The 24,814-nt window shown below is 37.7% G+C and overlaps 2 protein-coding genes across 2 annotated transcripts; both read right to left on the minus strand.

The window, feature by feature from the left end:
* Positions 1-212: 212 nt before the first annotated feature.
* LOC149001638 (uncharacterized) lies at positions 213-6,251 on the minus strand. The gene is made up of 6 exons (XM_089136226.1): positions 5,709-6,251; positions 3,477-4,563; positions 2,846-3,136; positions 1,379-2,736; positions 1,202-1,273; positions 213-1,113 (listed from the first exon to the last, which is right to left on the minus strand). The coding sequence occupies exons 1-6, from the start codon at positions 6,176-6,178 to the stop codon at positions 399-401; spliced, it is 3,993 nt and encodes a 1,330-aa protein (XP_088992352.1). The 5' UTR covers positions 6,179-6,251; the 3' UTR covers positions 213-398.
* Positions 6,252-9,754: 3,503 nt separating this feature from the next.
* LOC149001639 (uncharacterized) lies at positions 9,755-13,909 on the minus strand. The gene is made up of 5 exons (XM_089137113.1): positions 12,664-13,909; positions 12,044-12,334; positions 10,821-11,944; positions 10,646-10,717; positions 9,755-10,562 (listed from the first exon to the last, which is right to left on the minus strand). Exons 1-5 carry the CDS (start codon positions 13,834-13,836, stop codon positions 9,755-9,757), a joined length of 3,468 nt encoding a protein of 1,155 aa, XP_088993239.1. The 5' UTR covers positions 13,837-13,909.
* Between the last annotated feature and the right edge of the window lie 10,905 nt (positions 13,910-24,814).

The following is a 24,814-nucleotide window of genomic DNA, read 5'->3' on the forward strand; positions in this document are numbered from 1 at the left end:
GATATCAAAGATGGAAGCTAAAGCTACATGTACTAAAGAAAATGAATTAGCGACCTCATTCACTATAAATCGCTAATAAGTCAGAAAAGTTAAAGTTAGGCTGGGATAGGATAGACTTAGGCCACAACCATAACCTAGTCTTGATCTAGGGTTTGCATTTATCAACCCTAATCCACCCTCACGCGCGTTGAAAAAATCAATCTATTTGGGTTTATAATCAGAGTGATTTCGAGTCATCAAAAATTTACACCCCAACATATTCATAAGATGCATGAGTTTGAAGGCATCATTGATAATTATAAGCATAAATTCTACCTAAATCTTTATTTTAAACGCGCAATATCTCTATCCATTTCAATGAAAGCATGCCATAGCTGGAAACGTTTTTGTCTTCAAATCTATATCCGCTTCAATTGGGATACACTTCTAAAAGAATTCCGTTGTTCCTGGAGTCTATCAAGAAGAAAACCATACAGCAACATCTTTCGTGTAGCCTGCCATACTGCATATCTCTGACCACATAAAAAACAACCTATAACTTTAAGAGCAAAAGGAAGCCCTCCAATATGCCTTATGATGTCTCTTGATTGGTCAAGGTATTGGTCTGTAGGTTGGTCACTTCCAAAGGCATGCCAAGAAAATAGTCGAAGAGACTGATCCACATCCAGTTCATCAAGCTCATATATTACATCCACGTAATGATGCTCTAACATGGACCGATATCTTGTTGCAACTATAATTCTGCTTCCCAAGCCACATAGTTTACGCAGCCTCTTTAATGCATCTAATTGCAAAATATCAGCTACATCATCAAGAACAACTAGAACTTTCGGCATGTGATGTCTTACACGGAGCAACTCGAGGAATTCGAAATAAGAGGTAAGAAAAACGCATTCTCCAAAGTGATGTGCAATTGTTTCATAGACCAATGTGACAATAGTTGTCTTTCCAATCCCGTTCCTCCCCGAGATCCCCACGATCTTTACATCTATACATGCAACATCCATCATGCTCAACATTTCCTCTACATGAGATTGTATTCCTACCAATAGCTCATCTTTTTTCGAAATGGGAAATCTTCTGGCAATTATGTCTGCAAGTCTCCTTTCATACCTGTCGAATTCAAATCAAGAAGAAATAGGTGGCCTAGAGAGCAAATTAACAACCATAAAGAGAGAGAGAGAAAAAAAAAAAGACTAACCTTCTTAAGAAGGTGAACCACTCTTGCTCACGAGAATTGAAAAACCTTTCATAACCCACAGGTAACTTTGCCCTGTCGAATTGAAACCGAGAAGAAGCCATTGATTTAGAAGCAAATAAAATAATTAAAATAAATAAATAAAGAAAAAGGGTGAAGAAACCAAAAAATACTACTGACCCTTCCGTGAAATCGCACCGACTTAGATCCACTGTCACTAATGATTTCAATTTATCAAGGCCTTTAATCTCTTTTAGAATAACGCATCCTGCAGTAGAAAGATGCTTCAAATTTCTCAGTTTGGAGATATTCGGTAATCTTTCCATGGATTTGCAGTCCAAGATTTCCAATTCCCTGAGTTCTTCTAGGTGGGACAGCTCGGCTATTTGTGTTAATAATGTGCACGCCGCTATTTCCAACCGACATAAGGAATGCAATCCCTCAAAGCTCTCGATCTCAAATAACGTCTCACAGCCTTCGATTAGTAATTCTCTTAGCATTGAGCACCCCACGAATCTTAATTCTTCCAGCTTTGGTAGACGTACTTTCCCAACATTTATTAATGATTCACAGTTCTTCATTGTCAACAGTTGTAGAGAATCCAACCCATCAAGGCCTGCAATCTTTCTTAAGCTCTTACAATTATCAAGGCTTAATTTCTCTAGATTTCTCATGCCGGACAAATCTGGCAACTTCACAAGATTTTCACAATCACCAAGGCACAACACCTCTAATTTCGTCATGTTTGAAAGTGTTTGGACTGATTTCAAAGAGCTGCATCTCAGAAGGCTAAGATATTTCAGACTAGAAGGAAGTACCCGGAGTTGTAAGGAATCCAACCCATCAAGGCCTGCAATCTTTGTTAATCTCTTACAATTATCAAGACTTAATTTCTCTAGATTTCTCATGCTGGACAAATCTGGCAACTCCACCAGATTTTCACAATCATCAAGGCACAAAACCTCTAATCTTGTCGTGTTTGAAAGCGTCTGGAGTGATTTCAGAGAGCTGCATCTCAGAAGGTTAAGATATCTCAGACTAGAAGGTAGTAACTGGAGTGATTCCAATCCACTGCAGAACCGTAAGTCGAGTGTTTGAAGTGAAGAAAGTGCAGAAACTTGAAGGTTACAAAAATTGTTTCCACCTAGCATCAGGGTTTTCAGAGACAATGGCCACTGAACCATTCCATCCTCTCTTTTCCTTTTTTTTGGTATGTAACAAAAGCTGGCATCCAAAGTCTCTAGGTTTCCGAGAAGATCCATGTAATCAGGTAAACCAACAAGACCTTCACATAAGTGTAAGTTAAGGTTTTTGAGAGAAGTCAATCCCAACATGCCATGTGGGAGTTCCCTTAGTTTGTTGCAACCTCTCGCATTCAGTGTGACTAGCCTCTCAAAATTACTTATTGATCCATCCATCTCAACCAAACTTCTACAACTTTCAAGAATCAAGACCTCCAAACGAGGATTTGCCAATTCTGGAATCCGTAATAAATGTTGACACCTTGCCACATTCAGAACTTTCAGATTTTTTGCAACCTGCGTAAAGGAAAGAGATGAATTATCAGAGAACAACATTTAAAACCATTTTATGATATATTTAATCAACCAAATGAGAGGGGGGGGGGGGGGGAATTCCTTTTGAGACCTTGATGTAGTTCCAACCCATCCAATAATTTGTAACAAGACTATCCGACAGATCAAGAACAACAAGGTTCACTGGATGAAAATTCCGTAGCGCAAATTGTAGAGGGCATCCTTTCCATCTAAACCATATCAATTCTGAAAAGGGAAGATCGAAGTTCGGAGCAAATTGTGCATAATCAACTTGGAGTAACCTGAGATTAGTGAGTTTAGCGAATCCTTCACTCATCAAATAGCGTCGGCTACTTGAATTGCCTCCTAAGTCAATACACAGTCCTTCAACTTTATTTGTCCCCTGAAACCAACAACTCCAAGTAAGTAGAAGTAATTTTAAATTCATTACCTTAACTTGCTAATGTACACCATGTTTTGGAGAATTATTGTGCTTTAAATTTAAAGATGACTTGTCAAACATTAGATCTGGTGAGCCAACATTATAGAAGACCCCTTCCATTGAAACAAGTATTGGATCCCTTACAACTTGGCCCAACAATTTCTACCATTGCACCCGCCAACCACAATGGCATTTATATTTAGGATAAGAAAAAGAAATGTGTGATTAGCTTAATCTTAAACACATCATTAATGATTGGAAGCATAAAATGAAGTGTACTGACCATTTACTGAGAACCTACCGAATGTTGATCCAATACATCCAAGGCTTCCTTGTGAGACCACAACCTCTGCGCCCTCCTGGAACCTTTTCGGTTTTCTTGACGAATGATTTCCTTCCCCAGATCTCTAAGTAGATCATGCATCTTTAATTCATTCTTTATACCAATCTTTACCAAAGACTTCTGACAAAGAATACGAATTCCTCTTTCAGGGAAAAAATTACATTGTTGCCAGATGAAGCATGCAATATTTTTATCCATTTCATTGAAAAAACATGCAACGTCAAGAAACATCTCTTTCTCTCTATACTCTAAGCCATCAAAACTTATTTTCAACTTTTTCAGAATTTCATCATCAATAATGTCATCTTGCAACATCTCCAATGTTTCTTGCCATAATGATTCACTTGTTTTAAATAAAGATGAACCTATAACCTCAAGAGCCAAGGGAAGCCCTCCAATATTCTTTACAATGTCTATTGAGAGATCCCGATACTCATCCGGAGGTTGGTCCACTTTGAAGGCATGCCTGGAGAATAGTTGAAGAGATTGATTTGCATCCATTTCCTCGGGCTCATATATTTCATCCACTACTTGATTAGCCCAGACATGCCCATCTCGTGTAGTGATTATAATTCTACTTCCCAAACCGAACCAATCACGCTTCTTCATTAATACATCTAATTGATCTTTTTGATCCGCATCATCAAGAACAATAAGAACTTTTTTCCTACAAAGTCTCTGACTTATCACATGAATTCCTTCATTTATATCAGTGATGTTGGGCCTCGCTCCTTTCAAGATATTAGAGACAAGTTGATTTTGCAAATCAACAACTCCCCTTTCCCGAATATTTGCAAGAAAACTACATCCATTAAAGTGATGTGAGATTGTATTGTATACAACTTTGGCGATGGTTGTCTTACCAATCCCACCCAGCCCGCGGATTCCCACAATCTTTCTATCTTCTAATGTGATGTTTAACAACTTCACAATTTTGTTGACATGAAATTGGATTCCAATAAGGTTGTCAGGAACAATCTGGGAGTCTTTTCTTGATTTACTACAAACTTCTTCAACAACTAACCGCACTAATGTCGCTTGATGCCTGTCCAATTCAAATCAAGAATTAATCTAGAGAGCTAGCAAATAACAAAAAAGGGGAACCACAAAATAAACTTAGACAAGACCAATATCAATAATTTGAACTGTGGTAGATGAGAGAAATTATACAACTTTGTGTTTCCTTGTTCATTCTAAATGGAAATTAGCAAACATCAAGGTGCAAAAAGATTTTGCTTACTAATTAAGCAAGAAACATATCAAGTAAGTAAATTAGGGTGGGTCATTCAAGAAAGGGGGGGGGTGAAAACATAAAAAAGCGAGATCTCCCTTGCCTATCGCCCTAAACACATGTTCTTATAAGTGAATGGTTTTCTAAAATCGTAAGCAAAATTCTTATGACTTTGATAGCGGAATTGGAAATCTGTATTTAGTAAATTGTCGAAAACGGCTAGAATCATCTGCTTGGAACTATTAGGAATCCTTACCTGCAATAAACATTTTAGCTTTGCAGATTGATTATTCACAAGGTATTTTTTTTTGGGGGTTGGGGAATGAATAAATAATCATTACCAAAAACCCTGGAGGGGAAGAGAGAAGTAAAGGGGGAAAGAGCAGGGTGGGGGTGGGCATTCCAAATCAAGTCCAAAGTTTTAGAGTTAGAGGTCCATCTCTTGAGGTTTCGCTCCCATCATTGGTGACAAATGGTGGCACCATAAACCAACTCACCAACAAGCAAAAAAAAGATAGATGAACATAAGGTATTGTTGACTTGTGAATGTTAGATTCATGGGAATATATTTTGATTTTTAGGGTTTCTAGGATATTCAATTATTTAAACTAATTTAAATATAATTTTAATTAAAGTAAACCAACATAGGACCGCATTGGGCTAGACTAGGCTGGCCGAAGGGCTATACCCGACTGGTCCCAATCAAGGCCGATTAATTTGTAATGCTACAATCGAGCCGAGCTGAGGGCAGGTTTGAACTGTTTTGGGCCAACGGGGTTTCATTGACACTCGTAATTTTATATCACTTTTCGCTCGTATTATTTGATCGTCAGTTTTCTTTGTTTCCCCCTTCAACATTTGAGCGAACTGGTAAACAGTAAAAATTGACCAAGGAGTACCCAGTTCTGAGGTCTAAGCTCAAATAATAAAGAAAGGAAAAGGGTTTTAGCTGAACTTACCCATTAGCCACGTTCTTCAAATCCCATCCCTTTAATTTCCCAACCTCTCGCAACGCCTCTCTCCACCGATCTACGGTCGTCTGATCAAACTTTTCGCTGTGTTCCCGAAAAGCCTCCGCATAGCTCCCAGTTTGGTTGCCGACGGTCGAGGGATCAACATCGTAGAAGATCGGAAGGATAATTTTCCTGCATTCAACCATCTTGGCCAGCTCAATCAGGCACCATTTACTTGATGCATAATTCTTGGAGAAGATGGGGATCGATATTCTCGATTCCTCGATCGCAGATAGTAGCTCTGGGCCGATCTGTTCCCCAGTGTGTAGTCGTTCATTGTCGATGAAAGTGTAAATTCCAGCATCATCCAACGCCTTGTAGAGATGGCCGGTAAAAGTGTTGCGAGTGTCTGGGCCTCTGAAACTCAGGAACACCTCATAAGTCGAACCAGTTGAGGGCTTAGAAGTTCCTGCCATCGAGACGTCTCCTCCAAACGCGAGTATTTTTCCTTGGTTCGATTGCAGATTTAGTAACCACTGAACAATCTTGCAAAGCTGCTAAGTTTAAAGAAAATTATCCGACAAAAGTCAATGGACCGACTTACCCCTTATCCATAGACCACGGCAGAGGAACTTTCCTGCATTCGGCGAAGACCGACTTCGAAGAAATCCAAACTACAATAAATGACGGGCGTACTTGTAATTATAGATTTTTATTTACAATAATGACCACTATAGTAAACGATTAGTGAGTTTAATTAGTGACCCAATTTCGGTCATGGGAAAAGAGTTGGATATGACAATGGGACCATAATGACACTTGTATTTGAATATCAAATCTGGAAAGGTAGTAGCGGTTATATATGGTGGTTCAATGTGAAGTTTTGGAATTCGGATCATTACCCCGTCAGGGAAGCACTCTGTGCTCCTCGATCGTTTTGACACCACAAAATTGGTGGGCCCCACAGGTTAAAAAAAAAAAAAAACCCATCACCTATCCCCTGGTCCCTTGTAATTTGTGGTGGTAAAGCGGTCGGGAAGCACAGAGTGCTCCTCCGACGGGTTGCAGATCTGGACTTGAAGTTCTGATGGTTTTAGAAAGATGTTTTGTTAGTTGTTTCTAATTAAATTCAAATTTAAAGGAAAATTATGATAGTTATTACCTACTAAAGTGCCTGTTTCACATGTAGCAATTCTTGGGGAGCCTGTTTCCCAACTTCCCTAGGGAAGGTCTTGGGTTCGCACCCGTTCGGCGGCATTAATTATATATATATATATAAAATCTCCCTTGAGGATGTAATCGTGGTGAGCGTAAGCTGGCCCAGATGAACCTCATCCAAAAAAAAAAAAAAAAAAAAAAAAAAACAACACCACTTGGTTTCAGCCTTTTTCTTTTTTTCTTTTCCAAAAGATCTTTTGGTGTCGGTATTTCCCTAAAAGACCTCTTCAAGTTTCTCAGCTTTGCATTCACATGAAGGTCAGATGAAAACTGGTTGTTTTCTTGAATCATTGGGACTCTGGCACGTCCATACACATCACACAATGGCTGTAGCTGAAGATGGACTAATATTTCGAGGAAACAAACCTCCATGTGAATGTGAAGTCCATCTCGATGCCTCAATGTATCGAAGACTTATTAGCAGTCTTTAACAAGATTCGCAAAAACTTGTAAGATCATTTTAATGAGAAAATTAAAAGTGTTTAGAGAAAATAAAAAAGCCAATAGATTTTTTGAAGAGAAGACTAAAACTCAAACAAAAATAAAAAGATAAATCTATATTTGTAAAGGAATTAATAAATTTGAAATTATTGATATGTTATGTGTCGTATGTTTTGTTGTTGTTCCTCCAAATCTTCTTAAATAGGCATATAGGTAGTTAATTACCACCATAATTAACTTTCAAATTTGAATTTAAGTAGGTGCAACTAACATAACCTCCTCTTTATACCTAATACGGAAGATTCCTACCTGACCGGGTCTTACGCGGATGGGGTTTCACATGCTAGTTAGTCGGGACATATGCTGACCATCCCGACCAAGGCGTAACATATGTTGGACTAATATAGCAACCGTTCTCAATGGGGAAGGTCAACTCAATCACTGATTGAGCAGGACCAACAACATGGAGGCATAATCTTAGGAGAAACAATAGCCTCCGTCAGGTAAACTTACCAAGTACGTAAAAGGTAATACTTACAGTCAGGGGCGGAGCCAGGATTGAACATTGGGGGGCTGAATGTATGTGGGCCAATGTGGGACCCACTGTAGGTCCCATCTCATAATATATTATTATATTTTAATGTGAAGTCTACATTAAAAATTAGGTAAATTAATAGAAAATTCGTGAGTGAGAGAGAGAGAGAAAGGAATAATTTGAGAAAAAGAGAGTGAATACCTGATGTGGAGAAAATTTAGGAAACTTTCAAAATTTGCTAACTATTTCAATATTTTGTGAGACGTGTGAGGAAAAAAAAGAAAAAAAAAAATAGGAATAAAACAGGAGATTCATTAGAGAATAAATAGAAATGAAAATAGGAGATAATATATAAGGAGAAATTCATGGATCGTGAGTTAGTTTTTAATTAGAATTTAACCTTTTATTCCTTAAAACTAGGGATTAAATGATAACCATTAGATGAAGATTATGAATGACATTTGTACCCATCATCTTTATCTTAAATTTTTATTTTTAATTTTTGGAGGGGGCCAAATAATAGTATTTCACATTCAAAGATAGAGAAATAAGGAAAAAAACAAGGATATTTACAATTTAAAAAAATCTGGGGGCCATGGCTCCCTCTGGTCCCAACGTGGCTCCGCCACTGCTTATAGTATAAAAAGAGGAACATACCCCTCCGATAAGGATCGAATACATTCTGAACATTATCTTGTGTTGCTTTTACATAAGAATTCTTCTTAGCCGCCTGGTACACGAGCCGGCCCGCATCTAACCTTTCTTGCTGGACGATGTCTAACCTTTCTTGCAGGACTCATCGTCCCGAATACGAGAGGAGGCTCAGTCAATCCAATCCAGAAGTTTAACTGAGACGCATCAATACCACTATAACATTTAGTAACCTCTATTTCAAATTTGAGATTCAAATACCATAACTATCATTTCAAATTTGAAATACGGTCCAATTGTTGTAACTAACTCATTTTCCATGACTGAAATCCGATCACCAGATTTGTTGATTTTCTTTTGCGAATTGCTAAAATTAAATCTCGTGCAACTTGTTTATCATTGATGTTGGTCGCTCGTCTCCAACCCATTATTGACCTTTAACAGTTAATTGATTGAAAACCCTTAGGGGCTGTATTGAAGTTGCTCTAAATTTAAACGTCTGTAGTTCATAAACAATTTCAAAACCTAATCAACATATTGAAGCTAAACATGCTCAAGGAGATGCATCAGCCACCTTAATTCACCATAAATCATTAATTAAGTCAAAAAAGTAACAGATAGGATTAGATTGCATTAGACTTAGACCTCAACCATAACCTAGTCTTGATCTAGGGTTTGCATTTATCAACCCTAATCTGGCATGAGAGATTGCGTTAGACTTAGACCTCAACCATAACCTAGTCTTGATCTAGGGTTTGCATTTATCAACCCTAATCTGCCCTCATGCCAAAAAAATCAATCTATATTTGGGTTTAGAGTAAGTCAAAGTAACTTCGAGTCATCAAAACAAAATTTACACTCCCAACAGATTTATACTGGACATGAGTTTGAAGGCACCATTGATAATTAGAAGCATAAATTCTGCCCAAATCTTTTCTTTGGAATTGAAAAGCATATTAGAGGTGCTGGAAATGAACCCGTGATGTTGTTATACAATATATCAAGAACTAAGAACAGTACTACAATCTTATGGCAAACTCAAGGCTTCTTGATGATGATTTATTTTCCCAGATCTTCAGGCAGAAAATGCATCTTTAGTTTATCATTATTTTCACCAACCCTTACCGAGGACTTTTGCAAAGAACCAACATGCAATATCTCTATCCATTTCAATGAAAGCATGCCATATCTGGAAACGTTTTTATCTTCAAATCCTTCTCCGCTTCAATTCGGATATACTTCTAAGAGAATTCCGTTGTTCCTGGAGTTTATCAAGAAGAAAACCATATTGCAACATCTTCCGTATAGCCATCCATACTGCATATCTCTGACTAGATAAAAAACAACCTATCACTTTAAGAGCATAAGGAATCCCTCCAATATGTCTTATGATGTCTCTTGATTGATCAAGGTATCCGTCCGGAGGATGGTTGCTTCCAAAGGCGTGCCAGGAAAATAGTTGAAGAGACTGATCTGCATCCAGTTCATCAGGTTCATATATCACATCCACCTCGTGACACTCTAACATGGACCGATCTCTTGTTGTAACTATAATTCTGCTTCCCAAGCCACATCGTTCACGCAACTTCATTAATGCATCTAATTGCGAGGTATCACCCACATTATCAAGAACAACAAGAGCCTTCACATGATGAAGTCTTTCACAGATCAAATCCAGCATTTGCTTTCCATGGACCACAGATTGCTTTGTAGTCAACATATCCTGGAAAAGTTGGCCTTTGATATAGACAAATCGCAATCGAGAGGTATGTAGAAGATTTGTAAGAAAAACACATTCTCCAAAGTGATGTGCAATTGTATCATAGACCAACTCGACAATAGTTGTCTTACCAATCCCGTCCCTCCCTGAGATTCCCATGATCTTTACATCTCTAGATTCAACATCCATCAAGCTCATCATTTTCTCCACATGAGATTGTATTCCTACAAGTTGCTCATTCCTTGAAAAAATGGAAACACTTCCTATAACTATATCTGCTAATTTCGCTTCATACCTGTCGAATTCAAATCAAGAAGAAATACGTGACTTAGAGAGCAAATTGACAAAAAGAGAGAGAGAGAGAAGAAGAAGACTAACCTTCTTAAGAAGGCGAACCACTCTTGCTCACGAGAATTGGAAAACCTTTCACAACCCACAGGTAACTTTGCCCTGTAGAATTGAAACCGAGAAGAAGCAACTGATTTAGAGAGCAAATAAAATAACCAAAATAAATAAATAGCCAAAAAGAGAAGAACCAGAAAATACTACTGACCCTTCCATGGAATCGCAAAAACTTAGATCCAACGTATCTAATGATTTCAATTTATCAACGCCTGGAATCTCTTTTAGAATAATGCACCCGGCAGTAGAAAGATGCTTCAAGTTTCCCAGTTTGGAGATATCCGGTAATCTTTCCATGGATTTGCAGTCAAAGATTTCCAATTCCCTGAGTTTTTTTAGGTTGGACAGCTCGGCTATTTGTGTTAATGATGTGCACGCCGCTATTTCCAACCGGATCAGGGAATGCAATCCTCCAAAACTCTCAATCTCATATAACGTTTTGCAGCCTTCAATGTCTAATTCGCTTAGCTTTGAGCACCCCACAAATCTTAATTCTTCCAGCTTTGGTAGACGTACTTTCCCAACATTTGTTAATGATTCACAGTTCTTCATTGTCAACAGTTGTAGAGAATCCAACCCATCAAGGCCTACAATCTCTACTAAGCTCTTACAATTATCAAGACTTAGTTTCTCTAGATATCTCAAGCTGGACAAATTTGGCAGCTCCACCAAATTTTCACAATCATCAAGGCACAACACCTCTAATTTTGTCATGTTTGAAAGCGTCGGTAGTGATTTCAGAGAGCTGCATGTCAAAAGGTTAAGATATTTCAGACTAGAAGGCAGTATCTGGAGTGATTCCAGTTCGCTGCAAAACCGTAAATCGAGTGTTTGAAGTGAGGAAAGTGCAGAAACTTTAAGGGTACGAAAATTGTTTCCACCTAGCATCAGGGTTTTCAGAGAGGGTGGCCACTGAACCATCCCATCCTCTCTTTTCCCTTTTTTTGGTATATAACAAAAGCTGGCATCCAGAGTCTCTAGGTTTCCGAGAAGACCTACGTAATCAGGTAAACCATCAAGAGCTTCACATAAGTGTAAGTTGAGGTTTTTAAGAGAAGTCAATCCCAATATGCTATGTGGGAGTTCCCTTAGTTTGTTGCATCCCCTTAGATTCAGTGTGACTAGCCTCTCAAGATAACTGATGGATCCGTCGATCTCAACTAAACCTCTACAGCTTTCAAGAATCAAGACCTCCAAACGAGGATTTCCTAGTTCAGGAGTCTGTAATAAATGTTGACACCTTGTCAGATTCAAAACTTTCAGATTTTTGGCCACCTTCGTGAAGGAAAGAGATGAATTATTGGAGAAAGCATTTTAGAACCAGTTCATGATAAATCAAATCAACCAAAAGAGAGAAAAAGTTCCTTCTGAGACCTTGATGTAGTTCCAACCCTCCCAACAATTTGTAAAAAGACTATCTGATAGATCAAGAACAACAAGGTTCACTGGATGAAAATTCCGTAATGTGAATTGCTGAGGGCATCCTTTCCATCTAAACCATATCAATTCTGAAAAAGGAAGATCAAAGTTTGGAGCAAATTGTGCATAGTCAATCTGGAGTAATCTGAGTTTAGTGAGTTTAGTGAATCCTTCACTCATCAAAATGCGTCGGCTACTTAAACGGCCTCCAAAGTCAATACACAGTCCTTCAACTTTATCTGTCCCCTGAAAACAACAACTCCAAGTAAGTAGAAGTAATTATAAATTTATTACTTCAACTTGCTCATGTATACCATGTTTTGGAGAATAAATTTGCTTTAAATTTAGAGACCACTTGTCAAACATTAGATCTGGTGAGCCAACATATAGAACACCCCTTCCATTGAAACAAGGAGCCAATAGACCCAACAATTTCTACCATGTGCAGCCGCCAGCCACACTGGCATTTATATTTACAATAAGAAAAAGAAATATATGATTTGCTTAAGCTTAAATGCATTATTAATATTTGGAAGCAAAAAATGAAGTGTAATGACCATTTACTGAGAACCTACCGAATGTTTATCCAATAAATCCAAGGCTTCCTTGTGAGACCACAACCTACTGTGCCCTCCTGGAACCTTTCGATTTTCTTCACGAATGATTTCCTTCCCCAGATCTCTAAGCAGATCGTGCATCTTTAATTCATTATTTACACCAATCTTTACCAAAGACTTCTGGCAAAGAACATGAATTCCTCTTTCAGGGAAAAAATTACATTGTTGCCAGATGAAGCATGCAATATTTTTATCCATTTCATTGAAAAAGCATGCAATGTCAAGAAATATCTCTTTCTCTGTATTCTTTAAGCCATCATAACTTATTTTCAACTTTTCCAGAATTTCATCATCAAGAATGCCATCTTGCAACATCTTCAATGTTTCTTGCCAAAATGATTCACTTGTACCGAATAAAGATGCACCTATAACCTCAAGAGCCAAAGGAAGCCCTCCAATATTCTTCACAATGTCTATTGAGAGATCTAGACACTCATATGGAGGTTGGTCTTCTTTGAAGGCATGCCTGGAGAATAGTTGAAGAGATTGATTTGCATCCATTTCATTGGGCTCATATATTTCATCCACTACATGATTAGCCAATATATGCTCATCTCGTGTAGTGATTATAATTCTACTTCCCAAACCGAACAAATCACGCTTCTTGATTAAGGCATCTAATTGAAAAATTTTATCCGCATCATCAAGAACAATAAGAACTTTCTTCCTCCAAAATCTCTCTCTTATCATGTTAAGTCCTTCATTTATATCAGAGATGTTGGAGCTCGCTCCTTTCAGGATATTAGAGACAAGTTGATTTTGCAAATCAACAAGTCCCCTCTCCCGAACACTTGCAAGAAAGCTACATCCATCAAAGTGATGCGAGATTGTATTGTAAACAACCTTTGCGATGGTTGTCTTACCAATCCCACCTAGCCCTCGGATTCCCACAATCTTTCTTTCTTCTGATGTAATGTTTAACAACTTCAACATTTTTTTTACATGAGATTGGATTCCAATCAGGTTGTCAGAAACAATTTGGGAGTATTCTCTTGATTTACTACAAACTTTTTTCACAACTTCTTGCACTAATGTCGCTTCATGCCTGCCAATTGAAATCAAGAAGTAATCTAGAGAGGCCAACATATAACAAAAATGGGACACCACAGAAACATATTTGGACAAGATCATACATCAATAATTTGAACTGAAGCAAATGAGAGAATTTAAATTATACAGCTTTGTGTTTCCCTATTCATTATAAACGGGATTAGTAAATATGGAGGGTGCCAAAATTTTTGGCTTACTAAATAAATAAGAAACATATCAAATAAGTAAATAAGGGAGGGTGAAGAAATTCAATTCAAAAACCACCGGGGGGGAGGGGGGACATGAAAAAGCGAGATCTCACTTTTATGTAGCCCTAAACACATGTTCACATTTAATAACTAACTACACGACCGCCACTTCATGCCTGTCCAATTCAAATCAATAAGTAATCTATAGAGCCCAAAAAATAATAAAAAAGGAGAACCACAGAAATAAACTTGGACAAGATCAATATCAATAATTTTAACGGTCGATTGGGTCGGTTGAACGGCTGGTCGACTGCCCCCTACCCAATTTGGGGCAGAATCGGGTTTTTACTATTTAAAACCCTATTTTATGTTATCTTTCTCTCATACTCGCATTTTATAATGCTAATGCGAGGCAGGCTAAAGGAGGAGGAGAAACCAAGGGAAGAAAGGGATTCAACCATTTGGAAGCGTGCCGGCACCCAAATCATAGTGAAATCGTCAGAAAATGTGAGAATCCTTAAACTCTCTTCTTTAAGCTTAGTTTTATGAGGTGTTCTTCACAATAAATGATAGATTTGGGTAGTTGATGCATGTTAGGTTTATTGAATACTTTTATTTAGTTATATTTATGTTTTTCTTTAGTTTAGAAGTGTTTTGTATGAATCGTTGCGGACGATTTTGCGTTTTGACTCTCTGAGACGCCCGCGGACAATTTAGAGAGCCAAATTTGGGCCTTTTTGATTTAGAATGAATTAGATCAAATTGAAGGTACCCTTAGGACCCTATTGGTGCCAATTAGACATCCCAAAGTTTCTTTTGACTCAACTTTGAATCGGTAGGGAAATATTGAATTTTCTTCGAAACTAGGTTTAGAATGGCGGGTTTGAACCTAATTGTCAAATTGGGTTTTGTTGGGTGATTTTGGGAACTCTTTTGAAACCCATTTGATTTCTAATTTGTGTCTATTAATCTTTTTGTGTGATTAGAAATTTTTGTGCGTTTAATCGCCGACTCTTGTGAGCCGAATTGTGAAATTGAAAAGGAATTGGATTGAAGGTGAGGAATGACAAACCATGTTATGTATTATTAAGTGTTGTTATTTTGAATTCCATTAGTGATATGAATTGCTCTAAATTATCTATCATAATATGCTTGTGTGTGGCTTTGCGCGAACAGAAGGTAAGTTTGATGTTAGGTATTATCCTTTATTTGAAACTTTATATTAATGATATGTAAACGATATGAGAATGAATGTGATGAATGATGTTGAATGGAATTATTCTTCTTAACTTATTTTATCAACTGAGGTTGTGGGTTCACCCATTATCCTAGTGACATCATGTGATTGTATCTAGACTAAATTGCATAAATAATAGGTGTCTAGAAGTGTTGGGCTAGGAATCCCTATGAGTACAACTATCCTTTCGATAGGGATATTGAAGCCGGTTAACTCGTGATGCTAGTGGCTGGGCTTTGAATGTCGAACAGGCTCACTATCATCATAGAGAGGTAGGATTGCATATAATAGATAATGGCTCCTGGGCGCTCAGAACCGGTAACCAATCCGTGAGAGGACATGGAAAGTATCATGTTTATTATATGTGCATGACCACTGGGTTAAGGAATGGGGTCCAATAGATGTCTCCCATTGAGGATTCCATTAATAGGTGGGAATGTATTGAACCAAAAGGACACTAGGCATGAGGGGAGATATCCAGACCATATGTAGTTCTAGACCGTATGACCTTGCATTGGTCTTAGGTTTATCCTTGATATGCTCCAAGTCTCATACCAAATAGTGATGTGAGAGAGTGGTAACATATACCCAACCACGGTTTGATAGGACTTTACTCAACAACCTCGGAAAACCCAATAAACGTCTCTTGTTGAGGGAGAGTGATTGAAACCGCCTAAAGGAGATTGATGTTTATACTTAAAGCGTGTCTACCATAGAGACTACATGAAAGAGTTAGGAACATCATATCATAATCATACATCATTTTAGTTATATTATTAATCACATGATTATCTTATGTTTATGATGTGGAAATGATAGATGAATGCATGACATAAATGTTAGTTAACCTCATTGAGTTCTATGAACTCACTCCTTTATTTGTGTATATTTTTAGACTTCTCTTTAGTTTACGTGGACCCCACTCCCATGGAGGATCCATTGGCGAGAGATTTCCATGAGAGCATGATTGGAGAAGATGTGGATGCACATGATGCATCGTGCTCGTGTCAGGATTGTTCTTATGGAGTCGCCTTCCATTAGAGTCTTCCTTAGAGACTTTCCGCTGCGAACAAACTATTCTCTTTCCTATTAAACTCTGATATTTATGTCTTTTGGATTTTAAACCTTAGATGATTGTAATCGGTATTTCAGATTTTGGATTTTAATACTTGAACTTGATTATTCTTGTCCTTTTTAATGATACTATATCGTGTGTTGTATGGAGTTGTCACTGAACCTAGGTCTTGCGATGTATCACCCCCACAGGTATTCAGTTATGACGGGATCTGGCAAGGTGGGGTGTGACACTATATGTAATTTGCTCAAATAAGAAACATATCATGTAAGTAAATTAGGGTGGGTTCTTTTAGAAAAAGAAAGGGGCGGGGGGATGAAGACAAAAAGCGAGATTTCACTTTATATGGCCCTAAACACATGATCTTATAAGTGAATGGTTTTCTAAAATTGTAGGCAAAAACCTTATAACTTTGACAATGGAATTGGAAATCTATATCTAGTAAATTGTCAGGAATGTCTAGATTCATCTACTTGCAAGAAGATATAAAGGAAAATGTTTCCTACAACTTCATATTAGGAATTCTTACTTGCAATAAACATTTTAGCTTCACAAGTTCATTATTTGGAATGTGAAAAGTTTTTTTTTTGGTGGGATGGGGGGTGGGGGTTGGAAGGGGATGAATAAATTATCATCACCAAAACCCTGGAGGTGAAGACAGCAGTACAACGGGGGTGGGGTGGGGTGGGGGTGGGGGTCAACCTTCAAGAGGAAGTCCGAAAAGTACAACCTCCCAAGTAACAATAATGAGCCAACTCCTTGGGGTATCATTGGGAGGGAGATGGAGTGATGGAAGCCTATAGGCAATCAAAAGAGATAGCTTTCCAACTCAAGTCCAAAGATCTAAAATTGGACATCCATCTCTTGAGATGTCGCTCCTACCATAGATGATGAATAGTGGCACCATAAACCAATTTACCAGCAAGGTCACAAATAGAGGAGCTAGAGAAGGATCTCAGGATCCAAGTCCAAGAACCCAAAAAAACGTCTAAAGTGGGGTCAAATTGAGAACGATTCTCTCCCCAAAGAGAACGGGAAAAGCGGTAGGTGAAAAAAGATGGCCGAAGTCTTCCGAGCAATTCCAACCAAAAATGTAGTTGCAGGTGGGAGGGATATGTTGGTGAATGAGAAAAGATGGATAGGAAAGCAGAGGTTAAGGGATCTCCAAAGAATAAGAGAGTGACAGGGAATGTGACCTTTGAACCAAACCAAGGGCAACCAAGGAATAAGCTAGGAATGGGTGCAAATGAGGTTCGAGGTTGAGGATGTAGTGAAGGAACCGGAGGAGGACGATAACCAAATGGTTCTATCTTAGGGAAGTGATTCAAAGGGGGAATCAAAAGGGGGGGGGGGGATTAGGAGGCATTAATGATGAAGGAAGAGAGGAAGCAAATTTGGGATATGGGAATCGTAGACAATGCAAGGCCAGGAAGGTGACTTTTGGATGGCTTTACATCCTCCTTGTTAGAAATCTAGCTCTTGAAAACCTAAGTAGTAGCCGAATCAATGAAGAGAACAAGTAAGAAGGAGAAGAAGAAGATGGGAGAAGAACCAGCAGCAAGAGCCTGTGTTTATGAGCAAAACTCCTGCTAAAATCGAGGCTTGTCTCTATTTATAGATTTTGAGTGTCATAATATAACTTGAGAGACAAGAAACTTGTCCTCTGAAAAAGGAAATAAGAAGTACAACTTATGGGCAGAATCTTCTCTTTCTAACTCCTAAAAATTTGTCCAAAAAAGGAAGTACAATAAATGAAAGTTATGAAAATAAAAACTAACAAAAAAATAGAAATTATGCAATCTAACTCTCCTAAACCTTGTGCACCATGACTCCTAACCAAAATTAGCAACTAATGTAACACCCCAAAATAGAAATTACCGTAGCATGTGCTCCAAGGCTTGCACACCAAGGCAGTAACTAACACCCCTATGCCTTGGAGCTTGAGCACTAACTCTGCCCAACTCTCAACACTCCCCCTCAAGCTAGACCATACAAGTCTCCCATGCCCAGCTTGCATCTGATAGACTGAAAATTAGGTCTAAAGAGAGCCTTAGTGAACAAGTTAGCTAGCTAAGTAGAACCCACAAAGGAAGTCTCAATAATTATTTTCTTAGTTGCATTGAAAACAAACTGACAGTCCACCTTTGTATGCTTCGTCCTCTCATAGAACACTAAGTTGTTGGCAATATAAGTAGCAGCTTGGTTATCACAGAACGTCCTCATAAGGGTGAAGATTAGAAATCCCATCTCTAGTAAGGAACAAAGCCACATTAATTTGGTAGTTGTGTGGGCATAACCCTATACTCTACTTCAGGACTAGATTGGGCAACAATAGATTGCTTTTTACTCCTCCAAGTCACAAGATTTCCATTGAGAAAGGTACAATAAGCAGTACTAGACCAATGATTAGATGTAGATCCTACACAATATGTATCAAGAAAGGCAACCGAATCCATTCAATGATTTGGTTGACAAAAAAGCGCTTTACCAAGCGCACTCTTGAGATACCAAGCCTTACCCAACACTATTAGGGTTTGAAAATCCCCAACCCTAATCCAACCCTGTTAGGGTTTCTCTAAGCATGGACTGCCTTGATCTATCCTAATAGGATTAAATAGGGTCGGGTTGGCCCTGATTAACCTTGAAAGGGTCACCTTAATCTACCCTGATCCTAACCCTAATTTTTATCACTTCTTATGTGAAGTGTTAATTAAATAATTTAGCCCACTAACTAATTCTCTTATTTATAAGCAATGGGATTGAATATGATTAACCATTACACATTGTAAATGAACCCATTACTTACAAACAGAGGCAATGTTAGCCTAAATTAGCAACCAACTCTACTTATATTGCAAAAGAAAACTTTTTCTGAGCCAAAATAATACTTAATAACATGAAACTTGCAGAAACCATCGATGACCAGGTTCATTTCAAAAATTTTCAAATCAACCCAAAATATCAAAAGCTATATCATACATCTAAAGTTATCAAAAGCAATGAAGACCGGATTGTTGTTAATACCTTGAGAAAATGTCATAGAGAAAAGGCAGAAAAAAAGCACAAGTAATAATAATAATAAATACAGGAAATGGGATAGCTGAACTTACCCGTTCTTCAAATTCCATCCCTTTAATTTCCCAACCTCTCGCAATGCCTCTCTCCACCGATCTACGGTCGTCGGATGAAACCTTTCGCTGTGTTCCCGAAAAGCCTCCGCATAGCTCCCAGTTTGTTTGCAGACGATCGAGGGATCAACATCATAGAAGATGGGAAGGATAATTTGATTCATCTTTTCCCTGCATTCAACCATCTTGACCAGCTCATTGAGGCACCATTTACTTGATGCATAATTCTTGGAGAAGATGGGGATCGATATTCTCGATTCCTCAATCGCAGATAGTAGCTCTGGCCCGATTTGTTCCCCAGTGCCTAGTCGTTCATTGTCCATGAAAGTGTAAATTCCAGCATCATCCAACGCCTTGAAGAGATGCCCGGTAATAGTGTTTCGAGTGTCTTTGCCTCTGAAGCTCAGGAACACATGATAAGTCGAACCAGTTGAAGATTTAGAAGTTCCTGCCATCAAGACGTCTCTTCCAAACACGACTACTTCTTTGCTTCGATTGCAGATATAGTTGCCTCTGTACAATCTTGCAAAGCTGCTAAGTTTATAGAATGAAAGGTCAATGGACTGACTTTCCTGATATCCAGAACTTTCCTTCAATAAAACCAACGTTGTGAATTAAGAAAAGAAAGACGTGTGTACTTGTAATTATATATTTTTATTTTACGTTTTAGGCGGTGTAAATTAAGAAAAGAAAGACGTGTGTACTTGTAAATTGTAATTATATATTTTTATTTTACATTTTAGGATGTTAATTTTAATATTTACAATTAAAACACGAGTTTTTTACACTTTACCCAGTTTAACGGGGTGAAACCGGGAAAGTGAAACTCTAGTACCTCTAAAAATTACAAACTACTTACTCCAAAATTACAAATTAATCACAATTAACCGTTGGAGCTTGATTTTGTTAACTCTAGAATGTTAATTTTTAAATTCACAATTTAAAATACTTACAAAAATTCCTCTGATTTTGAAATTCTGAAACAAAAAATCTAACTTTCTTTAGCAATTAGCAGCAAAACCTCCGCCATCTCCGTTTGTCTCTCTCACAAAAATCATGAAACAAAAAGAACTTTACTTTTTTCTAGTCAATCGGACTTAAAAGGAAAGCATAAAATTTTCGTCTTTTAAATCTTTTAGTTTAATAATATCTACAAGAGCCAGCACTCAAGAAACCTTAACTTCATCACTTTCTCAAATTTTTTTTTTTTTAATTTTTAATGATTTAACCCGTTCAACTCTTGATGTTGTTTGTTATCCTTGTAATACAATTGATCTATTTCCACAATTAATATTTATTTCTTCACTTCTACAAGAGTAGTGGGATCAAGAAAGAGTCTATGTTAAGCAAAATTTTGTGAAATCTAGGACCTTGGTCTCCTTGGGTAGACCAAGGTCTAAGCCAAGTCCATGGATATCGAATTTGGCTCACTAACTCCTTTCAAGAGTTGAGGTGTGTGACGAGGTGCCTAGGCCGGGGAGCTCCATTAGTAAGAGGTTCTCAACATGGACATCTTGGGATGTTCCTATCAACATAACGGGAGCTTGGACAAGATTGAGGACATGACCTCCCATCCCAGGGTTAGTTATGCGTTTGTCCTCACCCACCTGAAGGGCTGACACTGCATATTTGTTATAAGATATGTTGACCTGATCCCAACATGCATGGAGCGTCGTTCTAGCTGGTTTGTCTGGGGAGCGTATAAAGTTTTATCAACATCAGCATTGATTGTTTGATCAATGCCAAGCCCACGCCCTTTGGAATGAAAACATCCTACATGACACCTGTTGTCCCCAGAGGAGATTTGGGACACTTTGGACAATCCAACCACCACAAAGCACCAGTTTGCACTATAGATACCTCCCATTTAGTATCGTATCTAGTAATGCACCTTTACTCCTTGAGTTTTATCTTTTCATCATCTTTCTAGCTTTCTAACCCCATGATCTTGGGGTAGTGTCAATCCTCATTCTAACTTAAACTTCCAAGGTGGTTGGTCAGTCTAAAGTTGGCGCATGCACACTCTTTCTCTTGTGAACAAGTTGAGTCATCGATTGAACACTGTCCATGCAAAGGGGTCAAATTTGAGCGCAACACCAAGTATCTATTTTATTTGATTTTGTCTCACTATATCAAAGTGCAAAACATTTTTATGAGCTTACTCATTAATCAATTCTAGAAATCATCATTACCAACAGATGATCTTTGTTCTTAAAATTTGTGAAAATTAGAAATGAAAAATCCAATGAAAGATGCAAAGACCGCGACTGCAATTCCTTATTATAGTTCAATTGAAGAATAGGTTTTCTGCTGTTTTGCTTGTGTTTGTCGTCAATATGAGTATACAATATAGATTTAGATATGCAGGAAAAATAAGGTGTTCAATAACAAAACAAAACAAAACAAATTTATTGAAAGACCAAGAAAAATGGATTTGCTCTACTCTTGCTCCTAAAGCCTAGTTTTGGTAATCTATCACTACACAAAAAAGATACCACCAATACTGAATAGTTACTTGAACGAAAGCCTATTATCCCTTGAAGCCCTCCCTAGATATTGGATTATTCCTAGCAAATCATCAAAATTGTTAATGACAAAATTTGAGACTTCCTAGTTCACATTAAAGAAGGACTTGGTGAAATTCAAGCAAAAGTGAAAACCAGTAAACATTGAAGGAGAATCTCTAAGTTCATTCAGTTTTCACAGTGAAAAAGAGATAGTTGCACAGAGAACCCCCAAGAACTAATACTTGATTCTAAACTGGAAATGATGGGAGAGTTTCATATCAGCACACGAGCTAGAACCTATCTTTTAGGAAAAAAAAATTTCTTTCTACAACATAAACTACGTGCCTGTGTAATTTCATCTCACTTCTTTGCTTCTTCAATGACCAGTGGCTCTGTGTTTTCTGGTGATGGTGGAGGCCAAACCCCACTATCAGCGAAATTCTTACACCTTTTCTCCACCCACCCTTCACTGTCATCTTCTCCACCACCTTTAAAATGACGCCCTCCACAAATTCGAGCAAAGATTCTTGCAACATTAATGCCGGTAATTGCGATCATAACTAAAACCACAATCAATGTCCCAATTGACAAAATTGTCGAATGACTTGACTCTCTCACCACCGCTGCCTCCTCAGGCGATACTTCACTTAATGGTGACTTCTCATTATCCAACTTTGACATCATACAAAACAAAAAGTACCCATTTCCTCTCTTTTGTGATTGTTTGGTAAGTGAGGAGATGACATTGAAACAAAGGCATATAATAGGGAAATTTGGTCTTCTTTGATTAATAATTGTCTTCTTTTATGATTCCAAAGTTAATTAAGAAAAAGAAATGTTTGTAGCCTTCCACACCTATGTTCTTCGATTATGGGCTTTTTTTGGTACTTTTTCCAAACACTGTTCCTTGGCTGTATGACCATTGGGGAAAGCAATTGGATTGAATCACCTCAAAGTCTACCAATCAAATTGAACTCACTGAATGATTGAACCTTTTAAAGTGAGCCTAGTTCACACCCATTAAGCAATGTATCGTATGAATGTGAGGATTACGTTTCTTTTTTGAAACAGAATTCTAGTGACATGACCTTGGATTAAATATTGGAAACTTTTTGCTCCCATTCTTTGAATTGAGTTAAGATGATAGACATAGGTTTGTGCTCCTCTCACATCTCTTCTTAATATATATAAGAAGAGATCCACCTTTGAGATACAAAAAAAATGAAGGGGCTGTTGGGGGAATCAAAGATGGATGGGCCCCTAATGAATCATGCTCCTAATATGTAATAGAGAAGTATGGGGAACTGGGGGAGCTACGATTTCCACCAGTCAAGGTAGAAGATTCGGACTCCTCTGAGAAATATATAAAATTATTGTCACTCAGCTTAGTTATTCAAAATATAAATAAAATATACTATTTTTTAAATTCTAGAATTTATTACATGATATTCTCTTCTAATAGTATCATAAGACCTATTATTGTTTCTCTTATTAATGTAATGAGATAAAATACTCTTAAATGTATGATGAAAGAATGTAAAAAGAACACAATCAAAGAGCTTCTGCTCCCCCTATGACTCCACTTCACCTCTTACCATTACTTTTGGGTGGATTGCAGCCAAAGGTACAGTTGGCAGAATTACATTAAAACCATTATGATGAATTTAGGAAATCCTTACAAATATTATAGGTAATAAAGAATTTCTACCGCAAAGATAAGAATTGAGAATAGACAGCAGATGCCTTTGATGGAAGTGAAAAGCACAGGAGATTGACTCAAAACACTCGGATTTGAACTTCTAATTCTCCGCTTCCTTAAACCAATAATTCATGCCACATGAAGAAACCCAACTATATGGAAGTTCAAAGAGCCAAAGTGTTTGGAAGTTAAAAGTTTAGCACCGGATTTCAACACTTGATTTCAAAAGAAGCCAACATCAGCAACACTGCGTCTGATGTTTCCAAATTAAAGGCGTTCAAAAACCAGAGATCAGCGCTGATACGATACCTTCCACTATCATTTGGTGAAAACCCCAAGTACCAAAACTTCCGTAACTGTTAGAAAACTGAACAAACTTTAAAAACATGAAAACTTAAAATGATTATTCAAGAGTAACAATGTCAAGAAACAAGATGCTCAGCAGAAAACAAAATCCATATTACTTGTAATTTAGATTTATATCATCAAGAATTTTCTAAAGACGGAGAGAAGGGATGGGGAAGATGAACAAAATCTCGTCCATAAAGGATCTTTAGTGATGCATCAAAAAAGTGTCTTGCTGAGTCCAAAAACCTAAAATCTACTCGTCCGCCTTGGTCTGGTAAAAAACGATTGCCTTTGTTGTCGGCTTTGCCAACAAATCTATGTACTCCTGGAAAGGAGACATTGTAAAGCTTGTCTCCCTCTAGAAATCAGGTGTTAGGAACCCAGAGGTCTTTAGAAGACAATCGAAGGTAGCTTGCGCACAGAAAACACATTGAATTATAATGCATATACATTCTAGCTTTTCTAGCGGAACATAGTATTCTTGTTTTCAAATCAAGAATCAGTTTATTCCATCCAACAATATTACTAACAAGGTTTTCCAGATGGAAGGAACTAAAGATGGCATCGCATATGATTGATCACATGAAAAGCTAACACCAGATTAGATTCAATCACAAGTAAACATAAGAAACAACTTATTTATTCTTTTCTCTTGAAGAATCTCTCGCTTTCCAACATTGCCACTAGAGGAACCATTTACCACATGCCACCTTGGCGGATAATAACCGCCACATGGATGCTTGCTGACATCGAATGCAACAAATATGTACTACTAATTCTATAAAGAAGTTGTTTATCAAACAACTAAAATGCTAGCAAACCCATTTACTGATATGGCAAAAAAATAAGGGTGATGTTTTTGCAACTTTTGAGCATA

This window comes from Hakea prostrata, chromosome 10, assembly GCF_041222555.1.
Source record: "Hakea prostrata isolate BN-2017 chromosome 10, UWA_Hpros_2, whole genome shotgun sequence".
NCBI lineage: Eukaryota > Viridiplantae > Streptophyta > Magnoliopsida > Proteales > Proteaceae > Hakea > Hakea prostrata.